The 22,094-nt window shown below is 46.1% G+C and overlaps 3 protein-coding genes across 13 annotated transcripts in view; all 3 read left to right on the plus strand.

The window, feature by feature from the left end:
• Positions 1-12,731, plus strand: part of atosa (atos homolog A) — a 22,367-nt gene extending 9,636 nt beyond the window's left edge. For both annotated transcript variants that reach the window (XM_011609725.2, XM_029846561.1), the window contains exons 2-12: positions 5,746-5,930; positions 6,166-6,362; positions 6,982-7,107; positions 7,258-9,118; positions 9,204-9,329; positions 9,587-9,666; positions 10,467-10,563; positions 10,733-10,891; positions 10,997-11,065; positions 11,272-11,465; positions 11,556-12,731. In XM_011609725.2, the coding sequence (XP_011608027.2) occupies positions 5,746-5,930; positions 6,166-6,362; positions 6,982-7,107; positions 7,258-9,118; positions 9,204-9,329; positions 9,587-9,666; positions 10,467-10,563; positions 10,733-10,891; positions 10,997-11,065; positions 11,272-11,465; positions 11,556-11,709 (3,248 nt within the window). In that variant the 3' untranslated portion in view covers positions 11,710-12,731. The remainder of the gene's footprint in view (positions 1-5,745; positions 5,931-6,165; positions 6,363-6,981; positions 7,108-7,257; positions 9,119-9,203; positions 9,330-9,586; positions 9,667-10,466; positions 10,564-10,732; positions 10,892-10,996; positions 11,066-11,271; positions 11,466-11,555) is intronic.
• A 370-nt stretch (positions 12,732-13,101) lies between these two features.
• Positions 13,102-16,138, plus strand: arpp19a (cAMP-regulated phosphoprotein 19a). Its single transcript, XM_003969566.3, has 3 exons — positions 13,102-13,292; positions 14,333-14,455; positions 14,780-16,138. The coding sequence occupies exons 1-3, from the start codon at positions 13,236-13,238 to the stop codon at positions 14,948-14,950; spliced, it is 351 nt and encodes a 116-aa protein (XP_003969615.1). The 5' UTR covers positions 13,102-13,235; the 3' UTR covers positions 14,951-16,138.
• Positions 16,139-16,694: 556 nt separating this feature from the next.
• The window catches only part of myo5aa (myosin VAa), a 30,987-nt gene continuing 25,587 nt past the window's right edge, over positions 16,695-22,094 (plus strand). For 3 of the 10 annotated variants that reach the window (XM_011609718.2, XM_011609721.2, XM_029846302.1), the window contains exon 1: positions 19,577-19,720. In XM_011609718.2, the coding sequence (XP_011608020.1) occupies positions 19,688-19,720 (33 nt within the window). In that variant the 5' untranslated portion in view covers positions 19,577-19,687. Of the gene's footprint in view, positions 16,962-19,576; positions 19,721-22,094 lie in introns of those variants that run through there. The other 7 variants (XM_003969565.3, XM_029846303.1, XM_029846307.1 and 4 more) reach the window with 4 other exon arrangements.

Here is a 22,094-nt window from a genome sequence, read left to right on the forward strand (position 1 = left end):
TTCAACAATTTACCCGGCAGAAACGGCATCTTGATATTTTATTGCTTTATTGTGCATTAGCAACAGTGCACATAGAATAAGTGATGAATTATTAGGCTGGATATTTCCTAAAAGTAATCATGCCGTTGATTTTATAACCTTGTGCTTTGAGATCAGGCGGAGTACAATAGAGGGAAACTAGGAGCTACTAAGTTGTGTCTATATTTACCAAACCAGCAGCTGCAGTAAGAAGATTTAGTGAAGAGGAGCAGTCCTTGTCTTTGCACATTCTCCTCCCACATTCTCCTCTGCACAGAAGCTACCTGCAGGACCTACGTACCTGATGGGTACATGTACACGCTGTATATTTTAACAGGGCTACATCAGCAATGTTTCAGCTTCATATACGCCAGCTTCTTGGTCTTGTCTCTAGTCCAGTGATGCAGAGGGGCAGGGGAACGTAAATTTGTTCCTGCTTCTTCTGCTTAGTCTGCACAGTCCCAGATATGACTTTCTGTTCCCTTGTTCAGCAGCTTCATCAGACGCTGAGAGTTTCTGGACAGTGCAAATTTACTTCAAACGTCTTTGAGGTGTGAAATGAAACGGCGTTTTGTGCTTGTCTGCCATAGACGAGCTATTGGCTTTTATGAATCAAGGTTTCATCCTCAGAAAATCGAGAACAGGTTTTTCTAACAAAAGATTTGATGAATCATCCAACACCTGTGAGTTAAATATAAATATATATATATCTTTTAATTATATTTTTATCTAGGAAGGCAGGAGTGAAATACAGTACATGTACAAAAGATTATTTCCCCTTGGAATGAACCCTAAGAGGTGTGTCAGATCAGTCTCCAGGGCACATAGGGAGGCTAAAAACAGGCTGTGTTCCAGTCCTCTTAACTAAAAACCAATGCTCCAATTATTCCAGATTTGATACAAAGTGCTGAATATTTTAAGGTAATTCTGATCCAGTCCTCTTGCGTAGGTGGGCCTGGACTGTCCTTGAGTTAAAAATGATGATTTGGGGGGAAGTGGGCCTTTAGAATTGATTTTATTTGTCTCTTTAAATAATCCATGTGGCACTGTTGTTCTTCGAGACAGAGAGCACCACTGTGGGGTTGTTCCAGCTCTACAGGTGATACCAACAGTTCCTCAGGTGTATCACATCTGACCAACCCAACATGCTGTCATGGACTTTGAAGCCTGAGTGTTTATGTTACGGGATGTTTAAGCTCACCCACAGCAGACAGTTGCCAGTGGTGCTCTGAAGCTGATGGTCCTCTGGCGTCCCCGCTTCATTCTCGATACAATTACACTGACCTCTGTTCTCTATCTTCATCTTGAGAAAATTGCTTCACCACCCCTGGAGCAGTTAAGAGCATTAACATTTTGCTCAGGGGATCCTAAGCAGCGGCAGCTCCGGACAGTTAAGCTGCTTTTCCACCAAACAGTTCCAGTTTAGTACAATCAGGACGTGCCGGTTAGCTTGCGACTCGCGGGACTTGTAGGCAGTTGGGCTAATCATTCAAATAACAAATATTGTGGCCATGAAGTCCACGACTGACAGAGCAGCCTTGGGATTTGGCTTGGTTGTTAATTAACAACATGTTTTCTTTTCTCTCTGCCACCGAGTGATGCATCAGTAGGTTGGCTATGGTGACGTGCTAGCCATGCAGCAGAACTAAAGACACAGGTGATTCACCACCTTGTGTTCTATCAAATGATTATGCGTCCGGTAGCTAGGTCAGAAATATTTTCCAGACTTGAGGATTTATTTTGAGGACTGACAAATTAATGAGTCGCCTGTTGATTCTTATGACTCCCTGCAAGTTTTTACAAGAAAAGGCGGAGAAAAGGAGGATGGTAGCATCTGAAAGTATTTCTCCTCTGCTTCATTAAATCTGATTCCAGCCTCATGACTTCTGATAGGCTTCCTGGAGGTGCTGGATCAAATCCCAGCTGTCTCTGGGGGAGAGGAAAGGATGGGATACATTCTAAACACATCCGTCACAGGGCCTATCCTTAATAAAATAAAATAAAAATGACCACCAACAAATTGAGTCCATTGGCGAGGCTCGCTGAGAAGACTCCGCTAAAAATGAATCACACCAAAGTGTGTGTCACCGTGTGTGACTGAGGAGCCAAACTTGGTGTTGGCTGTTGAAGCTGACCTCTCTTTTTCCATCCCACACTGCTTTACGCTGATTCGAGGAACCAAGGACACAAACAGCTGAGGGTTTGTGGCTGAGTGTGCGCACGTGACTGGCTGAACCCGTCAGTCTGCACCCGCGCTCCAGCTGTACTCGGTGTCAGGCGGTCACGGGTCTAATAATAAGAATCCTGAGTCTAAATCCAACCTGTTACATAAGTTGCAATGTTGAGGAGAGGGCCCGCATGCATGTAGAGGAGTGGGATCAGCTTTTCCATTGTGTTCTGTATTTAAAAAAAGCCTCTTGGCTTTAGACAACAGTCATTTAGGCTACCTGGTTTCTACCCTGAACAAGGAGACGTGTTCATATCACACAGTTTAACTGCTATCCGGTATATTTTTTTGTGATTAATCTTTAGATTTTTAAAGATAATTCTGGTGTGCTGAAAGATGTTTTGACCAAAAAAGAACCAGGAGTGTGTGGGCAAACTACTATAATGTAATTTACAGTGTGTTAACCAGGCACAAAGCTGCTCTCACTTATTTATTATGAATGATTTATGTTACCAACTATTTGGAAGCGATCATACTTCCATCAATGCCTACACCTTCCTGTACTTGCGTCTCAGCTCACTTGGAACCAAGCTGGTATTTAAAGTAAACTACCAGCTACTGTAATTTTTCAGCAGAAAACCATCAAAAGTTATTGAGAGAGTACTGCGGTTCTCTGGGTGTAAATATGGAGGCTTTGCTGTCATGCTTTACTCCCTAATGTTATAAACATACCCTAATAAAGACACCAGAGCAAAAAGATATTTGAAGGTCTGCTCATCTGTTAGAATCGTCATTTGCATGTGCTATGATATCCTCTGGTTCACATTCAGAAGAGGACTTGAGGAGAAACAGGTCAACTGAGTCAGTAATCTCCAAGAAATCCCCTCTTAAAACATACGTTATTGCAAAGCTTTTTTTGACTATGCTTGACTTTTTCTTGTTTGTCTCAGTGCTAAGTGGGAGAGAATGTAATTAGAAGAAACCAATTTTGTGCTCTGGACTTTGCTTTTTAATGCTCAATGATGAACGAACAATGCACAAGTTCCCCATTTCCTTAATTTTATTGTGTTGATACGATCATTTTATTGTCATTAGACAAAGACGGATATCATTTAGGCCTTTGTTTCCATCCGTAGGTGTGTGAATATGTTGCTCACAGAGTGTGTTTCTTGGCATCATTGCGTTTGTCTCAGGAGGTCTTTGTGTGTGTTTTGTTAGGTGGTATATACTTTAGGGATTTTGCGTCTGCGTTCTTGAGCCTTTCCTACAAAACACCCGCTGTGCACACACAATTAGGTGATCTGTCTTTACATTGTGTGTGTGTGTGTGTGTGTGTGTGTGTGTGTGTGTGTGTGTGTTCAGGGGGGGAGGGGGGTTCGTATGTAGCACATCATTTCCCAGGGGCTGCTCTTTATTCCTCCCATAATCACTTTTTTTATGTCTCCCTTTATCCATCCATGCCTTTAACCTCCTTTGGAGTTTCATCATATGCTAAATCATCTGGCAAGACCATGAACTGGATCATGGAAGTGTTGACTGCAAATATACCATAGCCACCGCCAGTACAATGTATGTAATGGTCTCGCTGAGGGTGATGTATGCTTTGACCTTGAATTTTGACTTTTCCCATATATTTTCCCTGTGCTGTGTCTGCTGTTTCCTTTGTTCCGGCCTTTTTATTACAGCCTGTAAAGGAAAGGCAGTTGTTACTGAATATAGCCTGCTTTATCTCTCTCCGGCCTGGTTTATTCAGTCTACAGATGACTAACAGACCCCCATCTTGCCTCTTTTCTTCACGCCCTCCCTCATGTTTTGTGTTGGACTGTGCCTCTCCCCACGTGCAGCCGCAGAGGCATAAAGACGTGTAGGAGGAGCTCCCTGGGAGTAATGTGTGTGAGTGGCTGCCTCAAGTGCTACACATAGTCACATATATAGGGCCAAGCAGCTTGTAGCTCACACCTCTGCACTAGCAGCCGAGGAGGAACACTGTTGTAGGCAGAGCCTCTAGTGTGAGGAAGCCGGGTGATGTTCTGCCCTAAGAATGAGATGTCAATGCAAAGGTTTGCTAGTCCATTTTATAAACAGACATACAGTGGAGTTTAGGATATTCTGGGAGAGAAAGAATGGGTCATTTATATATGTATATATTTTATACTTGTGCTGGTATATGTCAGATGACATCCTGTGGCATTTCGGGAGTTTTTTCTAGATAGGAGGAAAGGATTAAGACAGTTTATATCTTGGTTTTCAATTAAAACACAATAGTTTTTACCTTGATTTGCTCTGTAATATGCCAAAAATGGATTCATTTATTTTAGGAATATGAGAAGACAACATCCGCGTTGTGTTTCCTCAGTGAAAGATTGATTGGGTGTGCCTGACCTGGTCATACTGCCATGAGTAACCCAGGGCCACCCAGAAAACACTGCAGTCATTGGTTCTGCAGAAGAACTGTTGGCTGTAGTCTTTCCTGTTTGTTTGTTTGTTTGTTTGTCAGCAGTCGATTCTGACTGCAGTGATGGGCTGAATCATACAATAAGAAATATCTGAAGATAAATCACTCTAGAGTTACTACACTGTTGCCCACAGCTGTGTGTTTGCTCACACATCGTGAGTAATATTCTGTGTGTGGGGGGGGGGGGCAGAATTGGGCTGGCTATCTCTTGGTCTGCTTCTTCAATGACAACTGGCTTTACTCTCTTACGGCAAAATTTTCCACAGCCAAAGAGATTTCATTCATCTGATGTGAAAGTGGCTCTTCATAAGATTCCGTTTGACTTTCAGATTGAAAGAGGAGGTGAATGTCTGCTCTCATTTGTCTCTAGCATTTTAATGGCTTTCAGGAAATGTCTCAAAATGAAAGAGTGTGTGTGTGTCTGTGTGTGTCTGTGTGTGTATGTGTGTGTATGTGTGTGTATGTGTGTGTCTGTGTGTGTCTGTGTGTGTGTGTTGGGCAGGCTAGAACTGAGGACCTTTTTGGAAAGTAAGGACTGTAGTCCTCACAACTCTGGAGGTCTATTTTGGCACGTTAGGATCACTGTTTTATGTCAGTAAAGGTCATCACAAATATTGCAGTACAAGTGTGTGCATGTGTGTGTGCTGACCTCTTGGCTGACATGAATTAAACCCATATTAACTAAGCCTGCATCCTGAAGGGATGGTTGAGGCCCATTAGCTACTGATCAATATGAGGAAACTTCACAGCCTTCAAAACGATGTTCAACAACCTTCAAGTTTGCATGTGATCGACTGTAGCTCTCGACTGTTCACAAGCTTCCTCTGCAATTCTCATTGATCACATGTTAGTTGATGAATGGGCCTCTGGACTCCTGTTATTTTAGGATGAATGCAAGACTGTGTGGAACACAAAAACGAGATGTGAACATGGAAAACCTTACCAATCGTTGCATCAATATAGTCACACGGAGATAATAAGTGGGTTTCCTCTGTGATGTAATTGCATGCAGCAGCTTTGGTCCCAGGGTAGACAGATATGCTGTTTATCTGTCAGTAAAGCAAAAAGAAAAACCCAATTTCTTCTTTCCTTCTTTCTGTTGCAGATGCAAACGAGGAGTTTTTTGAATATGATGCGGAGGAGTTCCTCGTTTTCCTGACGTTGCTAATCACAGAGGGACGGACGCCGGAGTATTCCGTGAAGGGCAGAACTGAGGGGCTGCACTGTCCGCCTGCCCAGTCAGCCATGCCACCTCTTCACAAGCATGAATGCAGCGACAAACTGCCTCAGGTGAGCAATCCTAATGCACGCCCAATGTTTGTTTTGAGTGTTTGTAGTTCTCACGTCGGGTATTTTCAGACATCAGCGACTCCCCGGAGCTTCATAAAATTAATGGGGGGGGATTGAGCTTTAAGTGAAGCACTTTCCAGGTCCCATCTGCTTTTGTCCTAAATTTCAAGGCCAGGTGTTGACATCCAGTAATAAGCGCTAACCCTCCACCTTTATCTGTGCTATGTTGGTACAGTGTCGGCAGGCGAGGCGAACCCGTTCAGAGGTGATCCTACTTTGGCGAAACAACATCCCCATCATGATTGAGGTCATGCTTCTGCCAGACTGTTGCTATGGTGATGAGTGCCCCCCAAGTGACCCCATCAGTGACCCAGTCATCAAACAAGATGCTCTACTGTTGGAAAGATGGACCCTGCAGCAAGTTCCAAGGCAGTAGGTCACACACTCACTGATCTTGCAATTTAACTGTGGACAATATTAAGTTTTGCTAAATGTTAAAGTATTTACCCCAAAGTTACCTCTGCTGTTTACCAAAGAAATACAGTAAATACTTCTTTATGTTGTGCAGGCACTGTTGTAGAATGAAAACATCGCAAAAATTGTGTAATTAGGTTTATCCTACTGCTTTTCTTAGCTTTCCTGTGATAATAAACATGAAACAACAAAAACAAGCACAGCAACCAATGATTTGTGAGGGTACAGATATCTCAAATGTTGCAAAGGCCTTTGGGGACCATCTCAGTTCCGCTTAGCCCTCAAAAGACGATCTCCAAAGACTGAATGTTTCACAAATACAATAGTCTACAGAGCAGCAAGAACAGGTCGACCATAATAACGTTAATGCTTAAAAAAAAGTTTGTCAGGGGGTCAATTATCCAATTTTTCTTGGCTCTCAGTTTGTTCATTAACCCAACAGCTTGTCCCATTTTCTCCTCTCATGTGCCGAACAAAGGGGCATTAGAAATGCACAGATACAACCTTGAAACATTTGTCCTACTAACCTGACACACTGGCTCATTTCTTCTTGCCTTGCTTGTTGTCCTTTTAATAGAAGTGGTGATCGCTTCATAGAGGAGAAGACTCTCCTGCTGGCCGTTCGATCCTACGTTTTCTTCTCTCAGCTTAGTGCCTGGCTCAGCGCTTCCCATGGCATCGTCCCGCGAAACATCCTGTACAGGTGAGACTCGCCTCAGATCTTGACACCATTTGGTTTCAGGTTTACCCAATGCTTCTATGTATTGTGTAGATTCTGTGGTAGGTATCTTGCGTGCTCTCGGGTGATTTTATTTTATTAATTAATGACAGTTGCTTTCCCTCTGTCACACAGGATTAGTGCTGCTGATGAGGACTTGGTTTGGCAGTTTTCCCAGCCTCCGTCGGAGCACATTTTCCCCATCCCCAACGTGTCCCACAGTGTTGCGCTGCAGGTCCGGGTCCAGTCGCTCCCCCGTCAACCCACTTACCCCAGTTTGACCTGCAGTATCCACACTGGCCTGCCTCCACTCTACAGTAAGACCCCCAGCCTCAACCCAGCCTTCAGCAGCAATGGTGGTCTGCCCACCCCAAAAAAGACCCAGGATCCCAACAAGGAGAGCCTCCTTCAAAGCTCTATTATGTACAATACCAGCAACATGTCTAGCCTTCTGCTCAATAGTTTACCAATTCCCAATTTTCCTATAAACAGCATCCCCATTAATAACCTTCCACACGTCCCAGTGCACACGTCCCACACCAAGAAGGGCCAGGAGCCTGGGGAAGAACACTTCTATCAGAATGGAGAGCTTCCGCAAGTCAGCATTCCTCATCATCAGAGTTCCACCCTTTTCCACACATCTTCTAACTCCCCCACTCCCTCCCGTGCCCATTCTCCTTCCCCGCTCTCTACAAGTAAAGCAGGAAAGTGGCTTTACTCAACTTTCAATGGTTCTGCTGATCCTGCACAAGTAGAGGCCTATGGCTCTGGCACCAATGGCACTGAGAGGTCAAAGGGGCCCATCCCTGAACCGCTGAAAGCTTTTAAAAATATCTCGCTGACAGAGCCAGCCCGCTGTCCCTCCCCAAGGCCTGCAGCGACGGAGACAAACCCTTTGATTGGCTCGCTGCTGCAGGAGAGACAGGAAGTTATTGCCCGAATCGCACAGAGGCTTAACTTTTGTGATCCCACAGCACCCCCGCTCCCTCTTGGCCTTTTCACTTCTGACAGCTCTCCCAAAGCCACTTGGGCCAGTAACCATGACAACATTACTGCCAGTAAGACCAAAGAGTCTGAGATGCCACCCTATGAGTCCGTAGGCTGTGGGTGGCAAGGTACACCCATAGCCGACCCTTCTTTTACCGAGAGGAAGAGCTGCTCCCCCAAACCCTCAGCCTGCAGAAAGCTAAAAATGGTTGAGAAAGGAGATGGAGAGATTGGTAGAAACAGGGAAAGGCAAAGTGACAAAGAAAAGGAAAGGGACAGAGAGAGCTCTTTGATCACACAAGCAGTACAAGACATCACCAGACTTATCCAGGAGAGACTGTCTGTCCCCTCTCTCTCCCCCACACACAGCAGGAGCAGCAGCCCTTTGCACCACACACACACAACAACAGTCACACACACTGTGCGCACATACATACACACCACACACACGCCGCAAGCTTGCTCTACCACTGCCACCAACGGCTACACAAACGGCCACGTGCCCAGCCACGAGCCTAACAGAGGGAACGCGCGCGCCTCTGTCCCTCATGCGTCCATTTGCACAGACAAGCCCCACGATGATCCAGGGACTGAACGCCACCCACCCCTGGCTCTAAATGGTGCTCACTTTACACTTGAAGAACCCTCATTAAGGAGCCAGTCCCACCCTGAGGCTGGTCAATGTTTACAAAGTTCTCTACAGGACAGGGTCAGGACCCCCAGCAGCCATGATGCCCCCTCTGCCTTCTCTGTCCCCGAAAAGAGCCTAAGGAATTCCCAAACCTCAAATTGGACTTGTAATGATTCCAGCACAGCCATGAACTTTAACATAAGCCACAATGAGCCTCAGTTTCAGTACCAGTCCCAGACACAGATTCGTATGAGTGGCCAGGCTCCCGCCTCGTCTTCCTCCTCCTCCTCCTCCTCTTCCTCACAGGATGAGAATCAGGCACCCACAGAGTCTGGATGCTCCATTAGTCCAGATGTTGCTCCTCATTCTATGTTCCAGGTAAGAGACGACTGCTGCTCATGAATTTTCTTTCAAGAATACGTATTATAATGTTGATATTAATGGTGTTTCCTCTTTGCACCAGCGTGCTCACAGCCCCTCCCCCCTGCGCCCATGCAACAGCTGGAAGAAACAAAATCGCCACTCATTAGATGCCACAGCCACTAAGGCCTTTCACCCTCGTACTGGCCTGCCACTGCTCTCCAGTCCAGTAAGAAACACACCTGCTCTCCGCACCATAAAAAACCCCATTGACACTTTCGCATGAATGCATTTGACTCATGGACAAAACTTGTGTTCACCTTTTAAATATTTCTTGATTAAGAGGTTGTTGATGCCTTCATTGGTTATAATAGCAGAATTCTTCCAACCTCAGCCGGATGTTAAAAACATAAAAGTAACATTTTGTGTTGTAATGTCTGTACTAATTGGTGTGTGTGTGTGTCTGTGTGTGTGTGTGTGTGTCAGGTTCCCCAGAGGAAGAATCAGACTGGCTACTTTGATAGTCTCCTCAGCTGTAAGGTTTTGCCTTGGGCCACTGGGAAAAGGTACCTGCTCTGCCACTGGGATTTTATTACACTGTCCCACCTCTATACAGGTTGAACAACCATTCCCAAGGTTTCAAGCAACATCTCAGTTGTTAGTGTTATGATTTAAAGTGTTTTAGGCCATGAACAACATTGATGGAACTGTTTAATGTCAGGGGAAGGATGTGGTGGAGCTATTTGACAGAGGACAATTGATAGAGCTATTATTCAAACCTTAGCACTCTAATATTGCTTTGGATCAGCAACAGATTCTAGAAATTATGTGTATGTGTTGTGAGATCAGACAATAAGAGTATTGTTCTTGGCTGTGAAGGCCAGGTCAGCCCTATTCTGCTGACTAGTCTTCTCGCTGCCACCTGCTGAAGCTCCGCTGTCCTATCCATCTAGAACGGAGCACATTCAGCTCAAAATGGCAGACAAAACTGATTTGGCTTTGTGCGCACATGGCCCTGCCTACACGCAGCTGATGTGGGTGGCAATGCAGAGCTGCTTTACAAGCAGATGTAAGATTTTAGCTGTCAGTCAGATGCCAGATGAGTTCAGGTCAGTTTAACTGTTGCTGAGAAAAGTCATCTCGCCTGTTTTCTTTATTTATGTGCCTGTTTGGAAGAGTTTGCTCTGCTGAAGCAGTGGACACAAAAGACATGTCTGCTGTGTTACATCATTTCAAATCTATTTACATATAAATAAGAGTTCACCACAGGCTTTGTTTACACGTGTCAGAGATACTTGTCAGCATGCTCTTTGACTGCCTGTGTACTTTAAACATGTTGCTCAAGTGTGTGTTTTTATGTTTGCAGGGTGTGTCCAAAGCGAGAGGGGTACGCAGATGAGTCACAGCAGCAGTTCAGCGCCAGCGCTCCACCTGCCAGCCTGAGCCTGCTGGGAAATTTTGAGGTACCGCAGACAAACACAGTCACAGCTTCAGTTCAAACAGAGCCAGGATCCAGAATGGCTGCTGTCGGCACCGATTGGTTGCTTGGTCACTGCCGTCTTTGATTAAACCGGAATCAAACTTGGATAAAAACACTGATTTCTGATGTATAATTGAACTTAAAATCTGTAGGAATGTGTGCTGAACTACCGCCTGGAGCCTTTAGGAGTAGTGGAGGGTTTCACCGCAGAGGTCGGTGCCAGCGGCTCCTTCTGTCCCAGTCACCTGACCTTACCTGTAGACGTGTCGTTCTACAGTGTCTCAGATGACAACGCTCCCTCACCATATATGGTAAAACCGTTTCTCCAAATAGTTCGATCAGAGGTTTGGTATTTGGTTTGGTACCATCCGGTCTTTGCGCAAGCTCCGATTTTTAAATTTGATATGTTTTTACAGGGTGTGATAAACCTAGAGTCTCTTGGAAAAAGAGGCTACCGTGTACCTCCGTCAGGAACCATTCAAGTGGTGAGGGAACCTTTCTGTTGTGTTTTACAAACGTGGACATTTTCAAGTATTTATACCTGTCACGCTGCTTGAGGCTGATAACAAAGAGACCCCTTGTGGTTATAGAGGTAAACTGCCATGCTGCCGTACAGGCGTGGCTTAGTGTATCTTTGATGGTATTTTTTTTTAAATACGCCTTGTTTAGCGTCTACTTTTCTCTTTCTCAGACCTTATTCAACCCCAACAAAACGGTGGTGAAGATGTTTGTTGTGATGTACGACCTACGAGCCATGCCAGCCGGGCACCAGACTTTCTTACGCCAGAGGACGTTCTCTGTTCCTGTCCGCCGCGACACAATCAATCAGAACAACAAGAAGCCCCTTGGCCACGGACGCACCTTGCGCTACCTCATTCATCTGAGGTGAACCGGCTGACACATCGTCCTTTTTTGAGTTTAGAACTGTTGTTTTGTGCCCTAATTCACCCTCCTCATCCTATTGATCCCCACCAGGTTCCAGAGTTCCAAGTCTGGGAAGATCTACCTCCATAGGGACATCCGCTTGCTGTTTTCCAGGAAGTCCATGGAGGTGGACAGTGGTGCTGCCTATGAGCTTCAGTCTTTCACAGAGTCCCCCGTCGATCCTCCGTTCTCGCCACGCTGCTGAGACGCCCGCCACCTCTTCCACCGGGGCCTCAGCGGCACATCAATGCCAGCGATAGACTCTCACTCGGCCATGGCCCTCGGAGAAGGCTTTAAAAGTGAACAGATCCAGAGTCAGAATTCAACAAGACAAGCTGACCATTGCCCAAAATCTTCAGTTTCTTCCCTTCTGTCACCGAGAACTGACGCGGGGGCAGCTGAGACGCTGGGAGACTGGTCAGAAGTAGAAGCTTGTTCTCTGTCTGGGTCAGAAGCTGCTGGTTAATGAAGCCTTACTGTACATGATGGGTAATCATTTCCCTCCAGCGTCTGGCAGGAGCGGAGAGACGGCAGTGGTTGTTTACCCTTAAACGATTTGAGCAGAGTTCAGGCAACATTGCCCTGTCTATCAAACTAAGAAGGTAATTGGACCTGTCAATCTTATTTTCTTATAGATTCAATAGAGAACATGGGCGTTTCAGGGGAAAACATTTTGTTTGCAATCCAAAATGATTAGATTGATTGGACTGGAAACAACCATTTAGTTTCGCCCCAGGGTTTCCTCACTTTGGGTCAGAGCGAGGGTGGACTGACGGGGGAGAACGTGACAGACCGAGCCACAAGATGGTATTAAAGAAAGAAACGAAAGGACCGAATAAAAATATTACGGACCACTATAGAAGCCGAGCAGAGTCGAGGTCGATCCAGCCGAAAGCATCACTGCAGAACATCAAAAGTGCACTGTGGATTCTTTTTCTCATTTTAACTGGAAATGAATCAGAAAATAGTAATATTCTAATACTTTTGTACTGTTACAGAACCACTTTCTTGAAAGTGTTGCAATAGAAGAGTAACTTTAGTTTAGTGTTTACACATTCACTCAGTTTACTTAACCAATTTATTTAATATTTAAATTACTATTTCAGTTACTACTTGTAACGTCTGTCATGCTAAGGTAATGTAGTGCAAACTGTATATCATAGTATGTATTTTTGACATTAATATTCAAATCTGAAAAAATATATATCTTCTGAAGCAATCATGAAATGCTGTCTGGGCTTTTGTTGTTGCTAGACAGTAAACGTGCCTCTGATAAGTACAGTAAAGCTGCATCCACTGATGTATTTCTTAGGTATCTTATTCATCCATCAATTTGACAGCTCCGACGTGATGAAGGTTGAAGAAAACGTCTCTTCAAAGGTTACTAATGATCAATAACAACCATCGAACGGGACTTCCGGCGGGCCTCTGCGCCGCCTGGTCCCGTCACCTTTACATAACGGCAAGATTTGCTCGGACAAATCTGCCTTTTGTCCCAACATATGGCTCCAACAGCTGATCGCTGCGTTACGCAATGTAAATCCGATTCCGGATTGAAATGCGCGCGCCCGAGCGGGCGGGCGGGAGCGCGCCTGGTGTCTCCGCCAGTGACGTAGTTCTTGTGCGGAATCGTGAGCTCGTCGGGACTCGTATGGGTGAAGGGAAGTCATAGCAGCGCGGGATTCGCGGCTCACTCCACTCGTCCGAGGTCACCGTAATCTAGAAAAGAAAATGTCGGGGGACAACGAAGACCCGCAGCCGGCTGAAGAGTCGCCAGTTGACGAGAAGGTATCGTAAACCGTGCTGCAACAGGAGCGACTTTGTTGTGGTGCCACGTTAGCTTAGCTTCGCCGTTTCGTACTCGCTATTGTTGACTGTTATTCTAGAAAACTGCGGGTTCGAATGATGCGTTTTTCACCTTGTTAAGATATTGTGCTGCCGGCTCCCTGGTGAGTTTTTTTCAGTCGCTAATGGAGCAGATATTTCGAGTAGGCGGCGTGAATGTCAGTGGCGGTAGCGTTAGCAGCTCGCCATTTTCCTAGCTAACTGTCATGACATTCATACACACGGGGAACAGCTAGCATAGCGGCTAACGCGATTTTAGCTAAATCTATCGGATTTATTTTTATGCGGTCATGGACTCTGGTTACATTAAGGTAACTGGCTGTCGCAGCTTTACTTCTTACATGTGGCCAACTCTACTTCCAGGGAAACAAATGACAGCTCCGAGAAGATTGGTTTGAGGCATTAGCGGCTAATTTCAACCACTAAGGGCTAGGTTCCCTCCGCAGGGTGTATTAGTGACTTTGTGACAGTCACAGCGACGTCTATATTTTATCATATTGTCATTAGATTGTTATTACATGCAACTAGACAGTACTGTCGGCTACTGTGGTAGAGAGCTGTGGGAGGAATATGTGGTTATTCTGGGTTGACAGTCTGATGATGTCCTATTCGCAGTTTGAAGCAATTAAAACTGGGTGGATGTTTTTCCCCTGAACATCGTGGTCATTAATAGCATTACAAATACATATTAGCAAATACAGTTTTTTTGCAGGTGTTTTTGATTGTATGTTAAGATATTATTGTTGTTGTTGTTTACTATTGTGCTGTTTACTCCTGAATGATTATGTCATATGCTCCTTACTGTGCTCGCCCATGTGTGGAAAATATTTATGTTGAAAGTGTTCTTCAGTCTAGATCTTAACCATAAATGACATCATCATTCTAATTATTTGGATGAGGAAATTCTCAATTCTTGATGAAAACTAATTTATTGCGAGTTGAGTTTTCCTTAGGTGGCTTTTGAACGTCTCTCCCTCCCCCAGGAGATTCAGGACAAGGTGATCAGTCCTGAAAAAGCAGAGGAGGCCAAGCTGAAGGCCAGATACCCCAATTTAGGAAACAAGCCAGGTGGCTCTGATCTGCTTCGAAAACGCCTCCAGAAAGGAGTGAGTCTTCTCTGATGGGTTTTTCCTCTAAAATATTTAGAGATGTGTAATTTCCTGCATCGTGTCAGATGTTTTTGCCATCTTAATCGTTGTGTAAACGGGGCCTGAACCGGCTTAACGACACCCGGTGCACAGACGGACTCATCAGGTTCCCGCTGACTTTCAGGCACCTCTAATTTGCTAAAATTACAGTGTAACACACTGAGTATTTGGTATCTATTTACCAAACACACGAGGGAATTACCATCCGGTCTTGGGTCGTGGTGCTGTGGGTTGATTTTGAAAAAAGGTTTTCACGTTTTTTTAATCTCACCTCTTTTCCAGCAAAAGTATTTTGACTCCGGGGACTACAACATGGCCAAAGCCAAGATAAAGAACAAACAGTTGCCCACGGCTGCACCGGAGAAGGCCGAAATCACAGGAGACCACATCCCCACCCCCCAGGACCTCCCCCAGAGGAAACCATCTCTGGTGGCCAGCAAGCTGGCGGGCTGATGTCCACAGCGGCTCCCCAGCACCCCTGCAGCGCCTCCCAACCGTAGCCCTCTAGCTCACGTCTGCAGCGTTACCTCTCCCAGCCCTCAGCACCACCTGTCCCCCGCTTCAGGGCCCCACCCAGCTTCTGTTTTCCAAACCCTGCCCCCATTACAGCGACCTACCCCCCCCCCCATCCAAAGTGACTGCTCCTCTGTCCTCATACGTTTCCATGTTGCATTGATGATGATAAATCCTTTTCCTTTGATGTACGATACACAGAAAGACAGGGGTGACGGTAATAACAGGACTGTAGCGCCTTTGTACAGCCATCGTTGGGGCGGAAGAGCAGCAGAACATGCTCTTGCATGGTTGGAGGGCTTTAGTGTGGTCGGCAGGATCCCTTCATGGGGAATTGTGTGTATATTTATATATATTTGTTCATTCTGGCACAGGAGCAGACAGCCTTTTAGTGTTCTACATCCCATGTTCTTCGACTGTCCCTATTCAGACATTGACTGTCACGATGCCTGAAAGCTTAGAGAAACCCAGAGGCTCTTTGTGGTGGGAGCTCTGGCGGAAGCTGTCCTAAAGGACCACGTGTTGGTCGGCCCTCTGAAAGTGCATGTGTGACACGAACCTCACCAAGCTTCGCTCCAATTCATCACGGTGCTTCGCCCACAAAATGATGCAGAAGCTGGGAAAGTAATACGAGAGCGTGCCAGCACCGTTTCAGATAGAAGATTCCTCCTTAAAATTCAATGTTCCGCTTTTAAAGTAAGAGGCCAAAGTTAGTGTTACGTCGTGGAGACGGGGTCACCACAGCTGAGGAAGACGGTGGTTTGCCGCAACTGAAGGACCATTTCTCCCCAGCAGGGGGCAGTGTTTGTCCCGTCCGCTGCATTAATAAACGAAATCAATAAGGGAGAATAAACTGGGAGCAGCTCTCAGCACTGGGAACAAACAGTCCTATGTGTTCTGTTCAGACACTGGAAGAAATATTTTAAATCTTATAACACTTAGGTTACAGTAGTTTTATCTTTGAAATGTTGCGCTTTGGGGGTCCGTTCTGACTGGACGACGTTGAAGCAGTGATGAGGTGAAAGTAATGTACAACTTCGTCGGTCTGGTGTGTGCATGTACATGGCTGCCCTGCTGTCACTTGGTGCCATTTTGTTGATGTAAATAAAATAGTTTTGCACAAATGTTTAATCTTGTGTCGTTTTAATGCACAACGGTGGCTACATATTTTGGTAAATTACGGTTGAAGTCATTGTCTCTCTGGCAATCTCAACTCCAGAGGTGTCACTAGGGTAGATTTCACAAATAAATAAATATTATAACATATTAGCTGCGAACCAGGGAGGATGTTGGTTAAGTCACATGTACAATCACAAGTGTGACCAAAAATGAAGTAACAGGTGCAGAACATTTGGTGGAGGGGCGGCTCTTAAAAAACATTGTAACCATGAATGAGCCTGGTCAAGATGGAAAAACCAGAGCGGCGCATGAGAGAATTTACCGCGGTCAACACACATTTAACCTTGATTATACGCACCAAATCAGTCATGTGATGTGTCGTTTTTAATATACTATAACATGTGCAACCACAAAATACACATATTGTGTGACTATAGAATAATGGCTGATTTTTTTTTTTAATTGACTGTCCAAAATATGACATGAAATGATTTGGTGTAGTTTCGCATCTGCGCCTCCTAGGGGGCGCTGTTTACCCGAAGACGGCGGTCCTCCCGGGGCTGAATCATTTCATCCATCGTACCCAGAATGCAAAGTGAGACGCCGAAACCTCGCGGCGGCCGCAGCCTCGATCCCTCCAGGTTATCATGACCACAGGAGAGTCGCCTTCCAGTTAAACCCCGACGCGCAACAAAGGTTTTCCTTCCGCGTCCGCTCCATGAACGCGCGCAGCCGGTCCCATGCAGCGTGGATACCTGGCGGATTCGTAGCCCAGATTGGAGAGAGGATCTAGCGAGGGATCGCCATGGCAGCCTCAGAACTGTACACAAAGGTGAACCAAAGTGAACATTTCTGTCGGTGCATGACGGTGTTGGCGTGTCGGCTGCGTAAATGCCAAACACCGGAGGCTGTTGTTGTTTGTTTGTTTGTTTTCGCGTCGCGCTAAAATACGTGGACGCATTTCTGAGTGATGTCGGTTTGGTTTTCTTGTCGGGGGGGGTGAAAAAAAAGCCCTTTTGACAACAGTTCCGTTGGTGGTTTGGAATGAATGACAGTGATCTTGGAACCACATTTAAACCCGCTGGACTGAGATTAAAAATAGAGCCTTCACGTGCACAACAGCGGCCAGGCGTGTGCGCGTTTCACATGCTGTTTAGCTTAGTCATTTAAAAAAAATAATACACGTGTCATTTGCCACTGTATTTCCTCATCCAAACAGCATAAATCTGCCCCCCGGGCCTTGGTGCTCCCGTCCTCCCTCACCGGAGGCTACGGTGATGCAAAGGCGGTGCCAGCGTTCGCTGAGACGCGGCTTTGTTGATATTTAAGCCTTCATGCTTGGCTTTAAATCAGACCTGCACATATAAACGCCCTTTTCTTAGGTGATACGCGGCCTGGTCCCTTTTCTCGGGCTCATGCACGTGTTTCCACGGCTGACAGCCGACCCCTGTCACTTGGGTACCGCCGAGATGCTGCGTTGAGCGCCGCATCCTTAGCTTAGCATCCTCCTTTAGCATCCAGGATGTTTTGACCAGCAGAGGCCCCGAAGCCTCCCTGCTGCTGGAAAAATCCCAAATGCTCCCTGACAACATGTCAGTGCTGCTCGTTGGCACGTTGGTGAGGTCACCAGTGGTCCAATCTCTTCTGTGTCTAACATATGGGAAATTAAGACTGTGTGTGTGTGTGTGTGGTGTGTGTGTGTGTGAGAAGGAGATGAGTCACCCATCCCCCTGCTTTAAAAAGCTTTATTCCATTGCAATAAGGTTGGAGATGGGACGTAGCGAGCGTCAATTCTGATGATTGAAATCCCCCCTGAATCAACACAAACTGCACTTTCAGCGCGATGTCTCGTGCTGCTGGCGTGGTTTCCAGCCGCTGCTATCTCAGCGGCTTCAGACTTGTGAAGACCAATGGTGAAAGAGCAGAGCTAATAGTTCTCTAATCCAGCTGGCAAGGGATTGATCTCTGCGGGCCAAATGGAAAGTCCGCTGAGACGTCTGAGCCTCTGATGTGAGGAAATCAAACCTGCAACCTTCAGGCCAACATTTAGCTTGTGTTTCCTTCATTGACTCTGGCCCACAGGTTTTAAGGTTGCCTGGAAATGCTGTTTCTTTACAAGAAACAAATCTTCTGCTTTGAATGCCACAGTCTGTTTTAAAAAGTTTCGCCTCCCTTCATTTTCTTTGGGCTGGAAAACACTCCAGTCTTTGTGTGTGTGTGTGTGTGTGTGTGTGTGTGTGTGTGTGTGTGTGTGTGTGTGTGTGTGTGTGTGTGTGTGTGTGTGTGTGTGTGTGCTTGCAGTATCACATCATGGAACATTTTGGTGGATGCAGATAGAAAAGTTGTTTAAAGATGGTGAGAGTGCATCTATGTATGTCAGCGCGTCTGAGATGGACTATATTTGAGGAGGAGCGGAGTTGGATCTGGTTATGTGGTTATAAATAGGTGAGCTGTCATTAGCTGCAGTTCAGGGAGCTGAGTGGAGGCAGGCTGTGGTTGGCTGATGGTGACACACTAAAGAACGGTGCTCTGTAGGTTAAATAGTGAGTCAAATTATCCAGATGGGCCCTTGATACTGCAGCTGGTCCTTATGAAGCCTGTGGTTATATTCCAAGAGGGTTTTCCACATTTGAAGGTCGTTGCAGGGAATATCCGCAAAGAAATATAGTAGATCTTTCCTCACGCTCCGTAAGGGGCTCGTCTCCTGGTAGGTCCCCCTTCTGAGAGCTCAGACCCAGTGTGAGTCCCCTCTGCTGGCCTAACATCAGCCCGTGTGCCCTGCTCACCACTGTGTCCAGTGTTGGTTCTGCCTGCAGTGGGTTGCCCTCGCCGTCCCTCGTGTGGCCCGGAGGCCGGGGCCTCGGCGGTGAAGGGCAGGAAAACACCTGCTGCCACCCGAACACGTCATGGCGATGATTTGGTTGTTGTGGAAAAAGACCCAAACCAGCGAGTCTGCTGTGTCCTCGTTACCGCCACAGCAGACGTTTCCAGTTTGAGCCAAATGTTTGACGTTTGATCCGGACAAATTTGATCTGAGCCATCTTTAATCGCGTTAAGCTGATCGAATGTCTGCGGTTTATTTGCGCTCTACCCTTGGATGTAATTAGGAGCGTGTGCTTTAGGTTTCCAACATTATGGCGTGCGTATTCGCTGGCGTGCAGCCGCCGCAGCGCTCGCTAGCTGGCTTTAATATTCTGGAGCGGTTCTAATATTCAGGAATATCAGGTTCGAGTTCCCGACAACATTTTGAATTGTTCTGTCATCCCCACGTCGATGTCGACGTGTTTCCTCGTCGTGGCTTTGCCGCCGTGCTCATGTGACGGAGGGGGGGCGTCCAGATGCTTGACAGACAGCAGGGACGGCCGCTGGTCGGTCACAAGACGAGGACCTTCAGGGAACATTGGTGAACGCCACTTGTGTCTGCAGGCACAATGGGGAGGTCTCATTGCAGCAGCTCCTGCTGGAGCTCAGTGCTCGATCCGCCACCGTCTGGTCTGCTGCTGTGTGGGGCTGGAAGCCAGACGTTCAGCATGAGTTAGCCACCTGGTTAGAACCAAGATGAACTGGGAGTTGGAGTATATGTACACTGACGTAAGTCTGCTTCTCCTCCACCTTTTCATGAATCATTCAGTTCCTCTGTAAAACAACGAGAAGATACTTTTGCTACTTTTGCTATTTGGAGATCGTGGATTTGGTGCAGCATGGATCCCCAATCCTAGCACACCCTTGTGTAGAGGAGACCATTATATTACTGTGACTGGGTACGGACGCTCGTAACAGAACCGGACTTTACTTTAAGTTTTATGTCATTAATCGAACACGTCTGGGGAACCCTACATGTTTATTGTGTGCATTCTTTGTCCACAGTAGATCACATGTTTGCCTTTAAAGGCAGGCTTTTATTTATGGGCGTATTTAGTCAGAGAAGCTGACTCTACAATTTCGGGATTTTCACACTGTCCACCATTTTTTAAAGCTGTTGTTGTCTTCGAAGTGGAGGAATCTTGTTTGTCACAGCCCATCGTAATGACCTGGTGAACCCCCGCGACTCAAAACTGAGTAAAGTTACGTGATTAAGTGCTGGGCAGCTTCACTGCGTTTAGTCAGTGGTCCTGATGTGCAGTCCCTGGACGCTGGCGCGCTAGCTGATATAAGAAGGGGCACTGTGGAGCATAGCGAGGAGAGCGCAGGGCTTCTTCCCAAGGCAGCCCTCCAACAGTACCCGGGTCTGTGTTGCGGCGTCATGCTGTTGCGTCTGTCCAGCTGAGCAGAAAAACAGCAGATTCTCACATGAGTGGCATCATGTGACGAGGCCTCCGCAGTCTGGGACTCCGCTGATGACTTTACTGGGAATTTGGTGAGCCCAAATGCTATTGGCTCGCCGTCGCAGCATCGCTTGATTCACTTACGTCCTCCCGGTTCCAGACTTAATATGAAAATTGGATGATCTTCATAAGACGGCATTTGACTTCAGAGTTTTCTGTTGACTATATATAACTCATTAGTAGAATTGCCTCAGGGTAGGACTTGTAGGATTTCCATTTGTAATGCCAAATGTGGGCAGGGAGAGCAGGGATTTAAGTTCTGCAGACCTGTTGGTCCTGGTGGGAGGGAAGCCCAAGGAGCTTCAGGAGCCGCGGCAGGCCACCGTGCCAAGAGTGAAAGCTCAGTCCCTCTAATCTGCTCTTGACTTTGTGCAGAGACGTAAAAACTTGACCTGCGCGCCCTCCAAACGTGCACACATACGCACAGCGTGCACACTCGCCAGTGTCTTGGTGAGTGTCCCCTCCCATCCTCAGGCTTGATGTCAGCCGAGCTGCTCAAGAGGATCAAGAGATAAAGGAGAATTCACTTTAACGATTGACTTGCCTTTATGTTTATAAATTCCAGGCATCTCTAGTAGGCGTAATTACACCAAAACAGTAATTCTGCTAACACCTTTTACCTGTAGGGACAATTACATCTTTACATAATTACAATATTCTGCCTTCCTTCTTTGGTTGCATGAAAGGGAAGGAACCACTCATTCTATTGTGTCAACCATGTCACTCCAAGAAAACCCCCACAACCGTGTGTGACTGTAATGTAATCACGGTGTCGTTGACTCCAATAAGATTAGGCTGTGTTAAACCCCACGTTAGCCTAATCTGGTCTTGATCCTTTATCTCAACATAAACCAGTATTAACGTTGGTCTTCCACCTTGCAGAACAGACATTTTACTGCTGGGAGGTGATATAGATTAAAATGTAAATAAAAATGAAACGTGTGGTTATTTTTGAGTGCATAGACATAAAATGCTATGTAGTAATTCTCGTATGCATCTATAGTTCTATGTATGATTAGGTATAAATCCCAAAAACAGACATTACCAGAAACGGTTTCGTTCTCTTCAGTCTCATGAAACAGCACTTAAACGTGCGTTGAAGGTGAGATCACACTTACGAATAGTGAAACCGTCAGATCTGCTGGTGATAGTTGGTTCTGATGTAGTTGGACATTTAATTACGCTCGCTTTCACTGACATTTAAACTCCGCCCACCTTTGTCTCGAAAACGTGACCGTGGTGTCAAACTGGCCACAACCTCAGCCTGATTTTCATTAACTGGGCAAAGTCAAACTGCCTTGGGAGATCAACCACCATTTTTGTTATTGCAGTCTGGTTCATAACGCCGCTGCCACCATCTTTGACACACGACTTTGCGTCCCTCCGTCCTCACTCTTCTGACTCGTCACATTTGCTGCTGTGGTTCTTGTTGAGATTGTGGAGAAATTTGTCCTTGAAATGTGTCTCTGATGACTGAATTTTATTCTTTATCCTGGGGAGGGAACTTATCGCCCATACGGTTCATATATTAAAACACTGTCTGTCTCGGTTTATCTCATATAGGTCAAACTTAAATGTGTAGGTTGGTAGTCAGCAAATACATTTTCAGAATAATCCAGCATTTGACACCTGGCATATGA

The sequence above is a fragment of the Takifugu rubripes genome, chromosome 13 (assembly GCF_901000725.2).
Source record: "Takifugu rubripes chromosome 13, fTakRub1.2, whole genome shotgun sequence".
Lineage (NCBI taxonomy): Eukaryota > Metazoa > Chordata > Actinopteri > Tetraodontiformes > Tetraodontidae > Takifugu > Takifugu rubripes.